A 15,103-nucleotide genomic window follows, 5' to 3' on the forward strand; every position below is an offset into this window, starting at 1 on the left:
CCTCGGGGGGGTTTGTCACAGACTCACAGTCAGCCAGTGTACTATTGTGTCGAGCTGCAGCATGTCATGTCTCAAATTGTTGCCTATGTCCCCTTGCTGACTGATAACATTAAATGAAGTAGAGTAAATTATTGGGTGCTGTGCGATCATTCCAAATTGTGGGGGTGCATCCTCACACGTTTCCTTCAGGCAGCAAATTAGCTGCTCTGCCATGGCAGCCAGCTGACACAGCTTTGAGATCAAATTACACTTGTTTATTAGTCACAGATGGAGGAGGAATAGACAGGCTAAACTCTCTGAATGCACACAGTTCAGGTCCGCTTTACTGGCAGTTTTCTCCAGCATGACTCCATGGAGAGAGCGGAGGCTATTGTTTGTGGAGGAGTGGCAGCCACATTACAGAGCAGTGCTCTGTGTGCTCTCACCGGTTGCTTGGTGACTCTGTTGTTGTGATCTGGCTCTGCATTCCAGCACTTCTGCCTTGCCATATCCTCCCTGCTGCCATGTAACCCCTCTAACTGGCATAGAAGGTGCCACTGCCTGTTCTTCATGTGGGAGTACACACACCACTGGCCATGAAGCCTGCAAGGTAAGTGAGCAACACAAGGAGAAAGCACAAACTACCAACTGTGGCAATTTTTACAAAACAACTTTTTATTTAAGCATTTGTAGACTCTCTCAAAGGACAACTGAAGTGAGAGGGATATGGAGGCTGCCATCTTGATTTCCTTTTAAACAATACCAGTTGCCTGGCCTCCTGCTGATATATTTGGCTGAAGTTGTGTCTGAATCACACCAGAAACAAGCATGCAGCTAATCTTGTCAGATCTGACAATAATGTCAGAAACACCTGATCTGCTGCATGCTTGTTCAGGATCTATGGCTAAAAGTATAAGAGGCAGAGGGTCAGCAGGAGGCCAGGCAACTTGTATTGTTTAAAAGGAAATAAATATGGCAGCCTACTTATCCCTCTCACTTTAGTCGTCCTTTAAGTACACACCATTTAATATATCTACATACATAGCCACCTGAAGGCCTCACTTACGGCACCCAAAACAGTCGTATAAAATTGTTTTGGGAGCCTTTTTAAAGTGTTTGCTAGTCAGGGGCGTATCTGGGTAATATAGGGCCTATGGCAAACTCTGAAATTGCGCCTCCCCCTCTAAAAACAGTATCCTTTCTCATGTACATTTGTTATGATTGCCTGTGTTTTTGGGCTCAGGATATTACTGAAGTTACTTATTCCCTTTCTACCCTCTTTTCTAACACTAACCCAAGTGGGTTCTACATGTTCCCCAGTTAACATAATTAATCTGATCTGAGGTATGAGTGATGGGAGGCAGCACAGAAGCAGGCATGGCGCCCCATGGTGCTGTGGCGCCCATGGCACAAGCCATGCCTGCATCCCTCTAGATACGCCTCTGTTGCTAGTGTCCCCGTTGTCCATGGACTCTGACTGGTTGCTGTGGGTAACTGCATCATTTGTAACTCTCATTATTAATTGCTGTGGATAATGGCACATTTGTAGCATCCTCTACTGGTTGCTGTGGGTAAATGCACCATTTGCAGCACTCATTATTGTTTGCTGTGGGTAACTTTATCATTTGTAGCTCTCTCCAGTGGTTGCTCTAGGTAACTACAGCACTTGTATCTCGTTCTATTGGTTGCTGCATCATTTGCAGCACTTATTATTGGTTGCTCTGGGCAGCTGCACCCTTTGTAGCTCTTTCTATTGGTTGCCATGGGTAACTGCACCATTTTTAATCTCTTTCTCTTGGTTGCCATGGGTAACTGCACCATTTGTAGCTCTCATTATTTATTTTGTTCAACATGTATATAATGTAACTGAACTTGTTTTTACATGTTGTTGTATAGCTGGGGTTCGGCATTCATGAGGACCAGAGAAACACAGCAAGCCTCTCATTACATTGAATTGGTAAAGCAGCCCTGGACGGTTCAATTCCTAAGGCCTGTTTCAGACAGGCAGACAGGTGAATTCACTGCCTGAGGCTGTCAGCTGCTCTCCTGCACTGGCCACCCGCTTGTTAGTGATCAGTACTGGCTGGCACTGGATTGGCAGCCCCCCCCCCCCCCGAGTCAGATCTGAGCACGGCCACAGCTGTGCTTAGACGTAACATGTTGCGTCCACAGCCGCCCAGTAACACCACCGCATGTCAGCAATTGACGCGTGGTGCTACTACCGCTGCAAATCAGCTGCATTTAAATTGCACCAAAATTGCACTGCCGGGTGGCAAATGGGATGATGCGCAGTTCAGCCTCCTGTCTGAAAGAAGCCTAAGTATCCTATAAGGGCCCTTTTCCATTGATAAAGTGATGCAAATCTCCCGATGCGGCTGTGCAAAAATCTGCAGCATGCTACAGATTCTCGGATCGCTTCACACCGCTCCACACGCAATGCATGCAGTGGAAACTGTTTAATTGCCGTGCATTGGTTACAGGACACCTGCGGTGCGATACGGCTATGTAGCTGCATCGCACCACTTCTAGTGGAAACGGGCCCTATTGATCTAGATGATAATGTGGTCACATAGCTGCAGGAATGAATGATACCACACCAAATTTTTATTACTTAATATTGCTATATCACTGACATCTTCCACAGCTCAGTACAGAGTACAGTATATTGTCGTGTCATCTAACTGTCCCTCAGAGGGGCTCACAATGAAATCCCCACCATAGTTAATCACATGACTATGTATGTATCTGTAGTGTATGTAACGTAGTCTAGAATCTACAGGTCCAGAATTATGAGGGTAAAGTGAGATTTAGGATTACCAACTAGTTAACCAGCAGATGGAGAATCATTCAGCTGCCAGTTACTTGATCACCTGTTCGGATAAATCATTTCCATAAGGGCCCCTTTTCCACTAGGTAACGCGATCACAAACGCAAACGGTATCTTTGATTTCCACTATCATGATTTTGCAGTGATTGCCCTGCCTGCCTGTGCAAATTTAAACTTTGTCACATGAACACTTTATCATCAAAAACGAAGGACAGTTTTGAGTTACTCTCGTACTGGTGGTAGCAGAATATTTCCTGTGCTCCTGATCTTTGTCAAATAACCCACTCAGAATCAGAATCATTTTATTTTGGTCAAATAAATTTGCACTTACAAGTAATTTGACTTGTCAGTTGATTAACAGACATGGACAATACTGTACAAGGACAGACCATATATTTACAGATCAAGGACGGTATAGGAATTAAACAAAAATTGGATGAAGTATTCCTTTTCCAATGTTTTCAAGTCCTAGCAGTTCCAGGATTAGTCTGGTTCTACGTTAAGCTGGGCTACCACCTAAGGAAAAAGCTAGTCCTGTGCCTGGCAGTTTTTGTTGCGACTGACCGTTATTGCAACCCTGAAGACATAGGCTGGAAGATGGAGTGAGCTGGGTGAGAGGGGTCAGAGGCAGGGGCGTAGCAATAGTGGTTGCAGAGGTAGCGACCGCATCGGGGCCCTTGGGCCAGAGGGGCCCTGAAGGGCCCTCCCTCAACTGCAGTATTAGCTCTGTATTGGTCCTGTGCTCATAATAATCACTTCTATAGATACTTTGAATAGTGGTAATCCTTAACAAACTGTTTCCCATCCTTTTCTTGCACCTCTGACACTGTAGTTGCCATTGGCAGGTTTTGGTGCTCCGTATCAATTGTTATGTACAGAGTGCTTGGGGGGGCCCCATTGTAAAGCTTGCATCGGGGCCCACTGCTCCTTAGCTACGCCACTGGTCAGAGGCAATCTTGGTTGTTCTCTTTTTGCACCTGCTAGCATAAAGATCCTTCAGGGAAGCTAAGCTACAGTCAATCAATCTTTCTGCTGATGGGATGATGTGCTGAAGTCTCACCTTCTCCTGTATGGAGCATAAGCTGAATGAATCAGAGATTAAGGCCCAGTACACACCGAGCGGTTTTGGATGCGATCCGCCGGCCGCATCCCCCTGTAAATCCACTTGGCTAATGTATTTCAATGGCATGGTGCACACCAGCGGTTTGAGGTTTGTAGCAAACCGCAAACGTGCCTATTGCTGCATGTTTGCGGTTTGCAGAAGCGTTTTTGCCTCAATGAAAAGTGTAGGAAAAAAGCAAAGCGCTCTGGAAAACGCTAGATCAGAGCGGTTTTCCAGGCGTTTTTGTTACAGAAGCTGTTCAGTAACAGCTTTACTGTAACAATATATGAAATCTGCTGCACAAAAACGCACCCAAAACCGCTAGGTATGTTTAGAAAACGTCTCTAAACATGCCTAGATTCACTCTGAAATCCGCTCCAAAAACCGCTAGCGTTTTGAGGATCTGCTAGCGGTTTTGGTGTGCACTGGGCCTTATTGATGATGTGACGGTGGATTCAATTATTGCAGTGAAAAACTGTACCATTGCTTTCTATGATAGGCCAAACCTTTTCAGCTGCCGTAGGAGGTACATCTACATGTTGGGGTCTCTTGATGATGGCAGCAGCGTTGCTTTCCCATTTTAGGATATTTGATTGACTCTACTTGGTTCACAGCAGATACATTTATGATTAGGGGGAAGGGTTTGGGGTTGAGTTCTCCTGAAATCTACTATCACCTCCATGGTTGTTGCTAGTGCACCAGAAAGAAAAGTGTCCAACTACTCATCACCTATATGCAGACATGTTCCCGTTTCATATGAGACCATCTATTATTTTGTCATGTGCAAACACGTACTCTGGCCTGGGGCACACCAGAGGAGTTTTTCTGAGCGTTTTGAGTTTTTAAATCTGCTGCTAATGTTATCCTATGTGTCTGTGCACACTGGAGCAATGAGGTTTTGTAAAAAAAAACCATAGCATTACATTGGGAAGAGCTTTTGAAACCTCTAAAAGCTCTTCCCAATGTAATGCTATGGGGTTGTTTACAAAACCTCATTGCTCCAGTGTGCACAGACACATAGGATAACATTAGCAGCAGATTTAAAAACTCAAAACGCTCAGAAAAACTCCTCTGGTGTGCCCCAGGCCTCTGTAAAGTGCTGCAGAAGATGTCACTGCTATATACTGTATATAGACTATGACTATGGTAGGATTAGATTGTGAGCTCCACTGAGGAAAATTTGCATATTTGTATTGGGTGTTGGGGCTGTTGACAGGTTTTACATCACTTCCTGTTGACATGTCTGTTTTTTGTTGCTTATTGGACGCTCTATTAGGGTTTCCTGATTGGTGGAGGCTGATATTTGACAGTTCCCCATCACATCCATGTGCATGTAGGGTGTATCCCTTTAAGCTGACCTGCACACAACAAACAGCCATGCTTTCTCCAGCAGTGTCAGTAGGTCAGGTCGCAGCAGATGCATCCATAGCAGAGCTGTAAAGAAAGCTGACCTCGGGGCGACCCCTGTAATCCTCTGTGCTGCATTAGGCTCCTGCAGCGGATTACTGGGGAATTATTTATGTCCAGAAATATGTTAATAAGGGGAAGAGAGGAAATGAAACGCAGCGCTGAACAGGATTAGTCATGGTTTCAAAACGAGACGGGAGGCCAAAAAGCAGCGCACCCTTCGGTAGATGGAGTGCAAGCTTTGCAGGAGAGCCGGCTGCTCTAGCTTCAGTGTAGGGAATGGAGGAGGACACACAGCACAGCCTTTATGGGGCTCATTTATATATATTCCTGATAACAGAACATTTCTTCATCCTTCACTCTTGCAAATATACAGTGGGTTGCAAAAGTATTCGGCCCCCTTGAAGTTTTCCACATTTTGTCACATTACTGCCACAAACATGCATCAATTTTATTGGAATTCCACATGAATGACCAATACAAAGTAGTGCACACGTGAGAAGTGGATCGAAAATCATACATCATTCCAAACATTTTTTTACAAATAAATAACTGCAAAGTGGGGTGTGCGTAATTATTCGACCCCCTGAGTCAATACTTTGTAGAACCACCTATTGCTGCAATTACAGCTGCCAGTCTCTTAGGGTATGTCTCTACCAGCTTTGCACATCTATAGACTGAAATCCTTGCCCATTCTTCTTTGCAAAACAGCTCCAGCTCAGTCAGATTAGATGGACAGCGTTTGTGAACAGCAATATTCAGATCTTGCCACAGATTCTCGATTGGATTTAGATCTGGACTTTGACTGGGCCATTCTAACACATAGATATGTTTTGTTTTAAACCATTCCATTGTTGCCCTGGCTTTATGTTTAGGGTCGTTGTCCTGCTGGAAGGTGAACCTCCGCCCCAGTCTCAAGTCTTTTGCAGACTCCAAGAGGTTTTCTTCCAAGTTTGCCCTGTATTTGGCTCCATCCATCTTCCCATCAACTCTGACCAGCTTCCCTGTCCCTGCTGAAGAGATGCACCCCGAGCATGATGCTGCCACCACCATATTTGACAGTGGGGATGGTGTGTTTAGAGTGATATGAAGTGTTAGTTTTCCACCACACATTGTGCCTTGCATTTTGGCCAAAAAGTTCCATTTTGGTCTCATCTGACCAGAGCACCTTATTCCACATGTTTGCTGTGTTCCCCACATGGCTTGTGGCAAACTGCAAACAGCACTTCTTATGCTTTTCTGTTAACAATGGCTTTCTTCTTGCCACTCTTCCATAAAGGCCAACTTTGTACAGTGCACGACTAATAGTTGTCCTATGGACAGATTCCCCCACCTGAGCTGTAGATCTCTGCAGCTCGTCCAGAGTCACCATGGGCCTCTTGACTGCATTTCTGATCAGCGCTCTCCTTGTTCGGCCTGTGAGTTTAGGTAGATGGCCTTGTCTTGGTAGGTTTACAGTTGTGCCATACTTCTTCCATTTCTGAATGATCGCTTGAACAGTGCTCCGTGGGATGTTCAAGGCTTTTTGTAGCCTAAGCCTGCTTTAAATGTCTCAATAACTTTATCCCTGACCTGTCTGGTGTGTTCTTTGGACTTCATGGTGTTGTTGCTGCCAATATTCTCGTATACAACCTCTGAGGCCATCACAGAGCAGCTGTATTTGTACTGACATTAGATTACACACAGGTGCACTCTATTTAGTCATTAGCACTCATCAGGCAATGTCTATGCACTCAGACCAAAGGGGGCCGAATAATTACACACACCCCACTTTGCAGTTATTTATTTGTAAAATCTGTTTGGAATCATGTATGATTTTCGTTCTACTTCTCACGTGTGCACTACTTTGTGTTGGTCTTTCACGTGGAATTCCAAAAAAATTGATTCATGTTTGTGGCAGTAATGTGACAAAATGTGGAAAACTTCGAGGGGGCCGAATACTTTTGCAAGCCACTGTATATACAGCACCCAGTGGTGTAGGGATCACCATAGCAGCTGTAGTGGCTACTATGAGGCCCATAGCCATGGGGCGCTCAGCAGCCAACTTAGAGGGTTCACTGTATGACTCATGGAGACCCTCGGCGGGCCCCCTAAAGTGGAGAGTACCTACACTGGGGGGCACAACTGGCTTCCTATATTGGAAATGTGCCACTAGCTACCTATACTCTGGTTACCTGTACTGATGGTGGGGTACCTAATACTATATAGTATCTATAGCTACCTATACTAGGGGGCTACCTGCCATGGGACCCCAAGATTTCTAGCTCCGCCCCTGACTGTACCTAAATGATCACAAACAATCCAGCCAAAGGTTCCCGTCTGGCTGTACCGCGAGGGCCTGTGTATATGAACCGCAATGCAGGCACACAGCAGTGTATGAATGCAAAGCATTTGCACCGGTCGCACTCTGCTTGTGGTTTTCCAATACATGCAAGAATAGAACACACAGCGAGTTTAGAACAACACTAACAGCTTAGAATACAACTACATGTGACTGCAGCTGTCCTTTAAAGCGGACCTGAACTCAGGACTTCTTCTCTGCTCTAAAAGTTAAGCAACAGCATCATAACCTTTAGGCTTCTTGCACACAGGGACGTTACAGGCGCGCCGCACGCTCCCCCAACGCACAGCAATGTAACACAAGTGGGCTGTTCACACTGCCCACGTTGCGTTACATTGTAATGCAGCAAAGTGCTGCATGCTGTGCGTTCTAAACGGCTAAGCCGCGTTAGACTGTTTGCACATGCTCAGTCATGTTGGGGAGGAGCGGAGAGCGGCCGGGCACATGGCTAATTAATATTTACTGCACTCAGTGACGTGCAGTGTTTACTTCCTGGAGCGGCTGCTCTGTGCGGCGATTGGCCGGGCGGGACCACGTGATGCCGCATGCGTCCAAGAGTACGCATCACGGACGCCAGAGTGAGCTGCACAACGCGGCTCACTCTGATGTCCAAAGCAGGGAGCACCAGGCGTTGCGTTAGGGGCACGTTATGTGCCCTATAACGTCCCCTAAACGCAACGTCCTGGTGTGTAACTAGCCTTAAAGAAAAACATTTCTTTGTTACAGTGGATAGAAATCCTGCAATACATCTGCATTGTGTCTACTTCCTGCTTACATTGAAGCAGACATGGGGTTAACATCCTGTGTTTACAAATTAGCTGCTCAGCCTAGGCAGTCAACTGACACGGCTGAGATATCAAATTATAGCTGTGATTATTCACAAATGGGGGGGGGGGATTAGACGGGCTAAACTCTCTAAATACATACAGCGTGCATTTCTCTCTGTTTTCCGTCAGGTCCACTTTAATATGACACTCCATACATACAGCTCAATTTGTATTTTCCGCAGGAACTCTAGAAAGACTCCCTGGTCCCCCAGTCCTCCGAAAGTCACGCCGGACAAGACCGACGTCCCCAGAGACCAGCTGACGGCGGCCTCCATTGGGAACGTAGAGTGGCTGCGGCTGTGCCTACAGGCGGCGGGCTCGCTGATGGAGGAGGATGAGAATGTAAGTGTCAGCTCAGCGGGTCGCAGGACATTATGTAACGAGCCCCCTCCTCTCTATAGTCAGTCCATGCTAAACACCTTGTGCCGCGGATGGAAAAGCTGGTCTAATCCTCTGCGGCCTGCTAATCTGCAGCCATCTGCCTTTGCACCATTATATGATGATTGGATGATAAAACAACATATTGACGTGGCCGAGCCGTCACTTGGAGGAAAGCCTCGGCAATTAGATGTATTGGGTGTCATTTCTGTGATTTGTACAATATGGAACGCTCGCTGATCCGCTGTAAATAACTGCAGAAGTTCTAAACAAAGGAGAAGAGAGATCAGAGCAGCAGAGGTATCGCGATTCCTCCGAGTGGTTTCATTTCCAAGTGAAAAACAAAGCAGAGCCAGGAATACTGGGGAAGGAAATCCTGCAGCTACAGGGGTAACCAAGGCTGTGTTGGGGGCCCCAAATCAGAGCAGGATCATTCACCAGGCAACCTAGGCAGGTGCCAGGGGCCTAGTGGGTGTCAAGGGGCCGACCAGCCACCGTTTCTGACATCTCTCTCCACTTCAGGTTACAAAATAGACCACAAGGGGACGCCAAATCTACTACCTTGTCCCATTACATCTTAATCCCTTTCTGCCCCAAATACCCAAAGTGAAGCCTTAAGGGGAACCAGAGACGAAGCACCCTCATGTATATTACCATATATATCAGTGGGAAAATTAGAGAAAACACCTACCCTGCTCCCTGTTTCATTCTTCACTGCACAGCTTGTTTCTTATCAGACCTGATAAAATCCCCAACTGAGCATTCAGTCTGGCTTTGCTCAGGAATATTTGTAGCTCAGTCTGTGTTCTCTCATGTCTATTTAAGCCCAAGCCTGCCCCCTGCTGGCTCTGCTCAGGGATTTTTATAGCTGAGTCATTATAGCAAAGCCAGACTGAATGTTCAGTCGGGGATTTTATCAGGGCTGATTAGAAACAAGCTGTGCAGTGCAGAATGAAACAGAAAGCATGATAGGTGTTTTCTCTAATGTTCCCACTGATATATATGGTAAAATACATGAGGGTGCTTCGTCTCTGATTCCCTTTAAATACTTGTATGAGGGACAATCATTGCAAGATTTCTCTTCTGTGGGGGGCTATTGTGGATTGCTTTCGCAGGTGGTGGCCACACTTAGGGGGGCTGTCTACACTTAGCCCCCCCCCCCATTCTCCCCTGAGTAGCAGGCAATGAGTGTGTTTGGGGGTGCTGCTTGCACTGCTCCCCATGTGGCGCCCCCTATTAACACATGAGCATTCTTTTTTTTTTTTTTTTTATTCTTTTTAATAATTTCCATGAGCATTATTAAAACAGATATTGGTAAACATTTTTCTCTCGTAGGATTCAAAGCACATAAAAATGGCTCAGACCAGTGATTGATTGATTGATTGATTGGTAAATTTTGCTACAGACAAAGAATCCTTCAAGTCCGCAAATGCCAGGTTAAACAGGTGGCTTTTCAGTCTGGATATGAATAACTCCAGGGATAATGGTACGTACACACTTGCGACTATGGTCGTTTGAAACAGCAGCTTAACGATCGGTCTGCCGACAATCAGGTAAAGAACTTTACCAAACGATCATTAAGTATAACAACGAACGAATGGTATCAGCACGATGAGAAAATGGAAGCAGTAGATTTGGGCGCATGAGACAAGTGGACAAAAAGGGCGCCCCATTCACTCCCATTATAAATATCGTTTATCGGGCGCCGAACAGGGAGAAAAAGGCGCCCGAGATTATTAACGTTTTAACAAACGGCGCCCGGAGAATTTTAAGGATTTATGACTATGTTCGTGATGATTTAACTTTACAAAATCAGCCTGTGACGAATAACGTTTATAAAGATACTAAATCACTATTTATAAAACATTTCTAAAACATTATTATCCACCCAAAAAAATTAATTACATTTTTTTATTTACATTTTTTATTTATTAATGTCTGTAAAACATTATTATCCATAGGGGGTCTTAGGTTTAGGCACCAACAGGGGGGTCTTAGGTTTAGGCACCAACAGGGGGGTCTTAGGTTTAGGCACCAACTGGGGGGTCTTAGGTTTAGGCACCAACAGCGGGGCCTTAGGTTTAGGCACCAACTGGGGGGTCTTAGGTTTAGGCACCAACAGGGGGGGTCTTAGGTTTAGGCACCAACTGGGGGGTCTTAGGTTTAGGCACCAACAGGGGGGTCTTAGGTTTAGGCACCAACAGGGGGGTCTTAGGTTTAGGCACCAACAGGGGGTCTAGGGGTTAGGGAGGGGTACAGGGAGGGTTTTTAACAAACGTTAAAATAAGTTTCAGTTTACAAATAGGGAAGATTAACGTTTTAAGAATTGCCGATCTCATACACATTATTTAGTGATTTATAAATTCTTAAAACACTATTTCTAAACGAAATTCTACACAATATTTCAATAAACGATAATACTGTTTATCGTTAACACCACGCGCCCTTTTTTCCCCGACGCCCTTTTTTGATGTACCCTGAGAAAATACAACAGGACGGATCATATTGAATGACAATCATTACAAAACTATAGTGTGTACAGTTATCTGCCGAGCACGATCGTTACAAGGGCCAATGTGCCTGCGTTGGATTTTGGCCAGCTTTCATACTTCCTGTGTAGCGCGGCCTGTAAAGATTGTTACATTACAAATTTCAAATAAACTTTGTTTGCAAGTTAACTATCATATATTTGTATCTATTGTAACCCCATGTTTGTGTTTTTTTTATTTTTATTTTATATAAACATGTACGTAACATTTCCCTCTGATCGTTCTGTTCTGCGAGAACGATCGTTAAAATGTGTATGATGATTGCTGCATCCCATCGTTGCATTCCAATCGTTCCAATATTATTCATCTGGTAACTATCGTTCCTTGTAAACGATCGTTATCGCAAGTGTGTACGTACTATAAGGCTTTCTTTACTGGGTGTGGTAGGGCATTCCAAAGGGTAAGGACAGCATGACAGAAAGCTCTAGCTCCAAAGGTTTTGAGTGGCACTCTGGGAGTGACAAAGTTTATGAATCCTGCTGATATGAGGTAATGAGAGGTGTAGTGCAGTTTCAGCAAGTCCTTCATGTGCATACATTTGAAATCGGCGCCGGTAGACTTGGGCGCAGGACACAGCCAGTATATGGCTGATCCTGCTTCTGCACAAGTCCGGGCCGTGTTAATTACTATTCCCCCTCCAGGTCCACATGGATGGTGGGGAATGATATAATTTGGCTTCCAGCTATTGCTGGAGGCCGAATTATTGTGTTTTAAAAGCAACTTCGGCTCCGTCTTCTGACGGCACCGATGTTACTCACTGAGCGCGCTATAGATGTAATTCCTATTACAGTCTATGGTGGCGCCAGCTGCACCCAAATCTACCTGCGCTGAAAAGCACTGCTTCACTTCATGTATCCAGGGCCCAAATTGTGTACAGATTTGAATGTCAACAGTCCATGGACCAACACCTCTTAAGGTGGACACACACCATACAATTTTTTAAATATCTGTTCAATTTAAGAATTGCAATCAATTTTTCTGACTGATTGTAACATTTCAAAAATATAACCAATGTACCACACACATGTTCTATCTTCCCCCAATTATGACAAAAATGATTGGAAACTCTCAGAAAATTGCTAGGGTGTGTATACAGTGGGTTGCAAAAGTATTCGGCCCCCTTGAAGTTTTCCACATTTTGTCATATTACTGCCACAAACATGAATCAATTTTATTGGAATTCCACATAAAAGACCAATACAAAGTGGTGTACATGTGAGAAGTGGAACGAAAATCATACAGGATTCCAAACATTTTTTACAAATAAATAACTGCAAAGTGGTGTGTGCATAATTATTCGGCCCCCTTTGATCTGAGTGCAGACAGTTGCCTATAGGCATTGCCTGATGAGTGCTAATGACTAAATAGAGTGCACCTGTGTGTAATCTAATGTCAGTACAAATACAGCTGCTCTGTGAGGGCCTCAGAGGTTGTCTAAGAGAATATTGGGAGCCGAGCAACAACACCGTGAAGTCCAAAGAACACACAAGACAGGTCAGGGATCAAGTTATTGAGAAATTTAAAGCAGGCTTAGGCTACGAAAAGATTTCTAAAGCCTTGAACACCCCACGGAGCACTGTGCAAGCGATCATTCAGAAATGGAAGGAGTATGGCACGACTGTAAACCTACCAAGACAAGGCCATCCACCTAAACTCACAGGCCGAACAAAGAGAGCGCTGATCAGAAATGCAGTCAAGAGGCCCATGGTGACACTGGACAAGCTGCAGAGATCTACAGCTCAGGTGGGAGACTCTGTCCATAGGACAACTATTAGTCATGCACCATACAAAGTTGGCCTTTATGGAAGAGTGGCAAGAAGAAAGCCATTGTTAACAGAAAGCATAAGAAGTCCCGTTTGCAGTTTGCCACAAGCCATGTGGGGGACACAGCAACCATGTGGAAGAAGGTGCTCTGGTCAGATGAGACCAAAATGGAACTTTTTGGCCAAAATGCAAAACGCTATGTGTGGCAGAAAACTAACACTGCACATCACTCTGAACACACCATCCCCACTGTCAAATATGGTGGTGGCAGCATCATGCTCTGGGGGTGCATCTCTTCAGCAGGGACAGGGAAGCTGGTCAGAGTTGATGGGAAGATGGATGGAGCCAAATACAGGGCAAACTTGGAAGAAAACCTCTTAGAGACTGCAAAAGACTTGAGACTGGGGCGGAGGTTCACCTTCCAGCAGGACAACGACCCTAAACATAAAGTCAGGGCAACAATGGAATGGTTTAAAACAAAATATCTAAGTGTTGGAATAGCCCAGTCAAAGTCCAGATCTAAATCCAATCGAGAATCTGTGGCAAGATCTGAAAACTGCTGTTCACAAACGCTGTCCATCTAATCTGACTGAGCTGGAGCTGTTTTGCAAAGAAGAATGGGCAAGGATTTCAGTCTCTAGATGTGCAAAGCTGGTAGAGACATACCCTAAAAGACTGGCAGCTGTAATTGCAGCAAAAGGTGGTTCTACAAAGTATTGACTCAGGGGGCCGAATAATTACGCACACCCCACTTTACAGTTATTTATTTGTAAAAAATGTTTGGAATGATGTATGATTTTCGATCCACTTCTCACGTGTACACCACTTTGTATTGGTCTTTCATGTGGAATTCCAATAAAATTGATGCAAGTTTGTGGCAGTAATGTGACAAAATGTGGAAAACTTCAAGGGGGCCCGAATACTTTTGCAACCCACTGTATTAATAAATAGACAATCTAACACACACCATACAATCTTTAGAGAGATTGAAGAAAAATATCTGGCATTCCGGATCACTAAAAATCGAAGAAAACTAGAAATCCAATCGGATTTTTTAGTCGAATGAAAAAAAAGCTTTTGATTTTTTCGGGAGATCCGATCGTTTTTATCGAATTGCAGTAAAATTGGATCATGTTATTGTATCGTGTGTGGCCACCTTTAGTGAGAGGAAGAGGTAGTGTAGTTGGTTTCAGACCTGCGTATTCTGGTACTGCGGATACCATTGCACATGCTGCGCCTTTACATTTGCCATGAGGCTATTTCTGCAACCATTATAAGTCAGGTGCTGCTTGGTTATGAGCAGGCAACTTTCTGTACGCGCTTCAAAGATGAAGAAAACAGACAGACACAAGACGTGTTCATAAAAAGACACCACTTTGCAAATAATTGTACATGTACAAATAGTGATGAGCTTGAATTTCGCATAATCGTTGTTTCCCATCGTAATTCACAATTATGATGCGATGTTGTCATGCAAAATTTCAAGAAAAATGTAATTAATTTTGTATGTAAACGTATTTAGGAACCGTAATTTTGCGTAAATTTTGCCTAAGGCCCGGTTCACATTAGCGTTCCCTGTCCGGATCCGCCTGATCAGATCCGGACCGTATACTGTACAAACGGAACGTACGTTCCGCATAGCAATGCAAAGGCTATGCGGACGTTCACATACGTACGTTCCGTACAGTACGGAGCCGGACCGGATCCGGACACTTTTCCAACATGCTCTATTTTTTGGGTCTGGATCTTCGGCCCACGCACCCGGACCGGAGCCGGACCCGAGCCTGACAGCACCATCCGGAACACAGAAACCAATGGGGAACGGAAGGCACAGAACACACTGCCTACAAAAACCTGACGTTCTACCCCACTTCCTATGCGTATCCAAGCGGCCATTTCGGATGGGGACACATGGGCCAAGCATGTCTG

The 15,103-nt window shown here is 44.9% G+C and overlaps 1 protein-coding gene across 1 annotated transcript in view; it reads left to right on the forward strand.

Moving 5' to 3' along the window:
- Positions 1 to 411: 411 nt before the first annotated feature.
- ANKRD53 (ankyrin repeat domain 53) overlaps positions 412 to 15,103 on the forward strand; it is a 36,350-nt gene continuing 21,658 nt past the window's right edge. Inside the window, exons 1-2 of the mRNA XM_068266387.1 lie at positions 412 to 589; positions 8,666 to 8,825. Coding sequence (XP_068122488.1) covers positions 576 to 589; positions 8,666 to 8,825 — 174 coding nt within the window. The 5' untranslated portion in view covers positions 412 to 575. The remainder of the gene's footprint in view (positions 590 to 8,665; positions 8,826 to 15,103) is intronic.

This window comes from Hyperolius riggenbachi, chromosome 1 (genome assembly GCF_040937935.1).
Source record: "Hyperolius riggenbachi isolate aHypRig1 chromosome 1, aHypRig1.pri, whole genome shotgun sequence".
In the NCBI taxonomy this organism is placed as follows: domain Eukaryota; kingdom Metazoa; phylum Chordata; class Amphibia; order Anura; family Hyperoliidae; genus Hyperolius; species Hyperolius riggenbachi.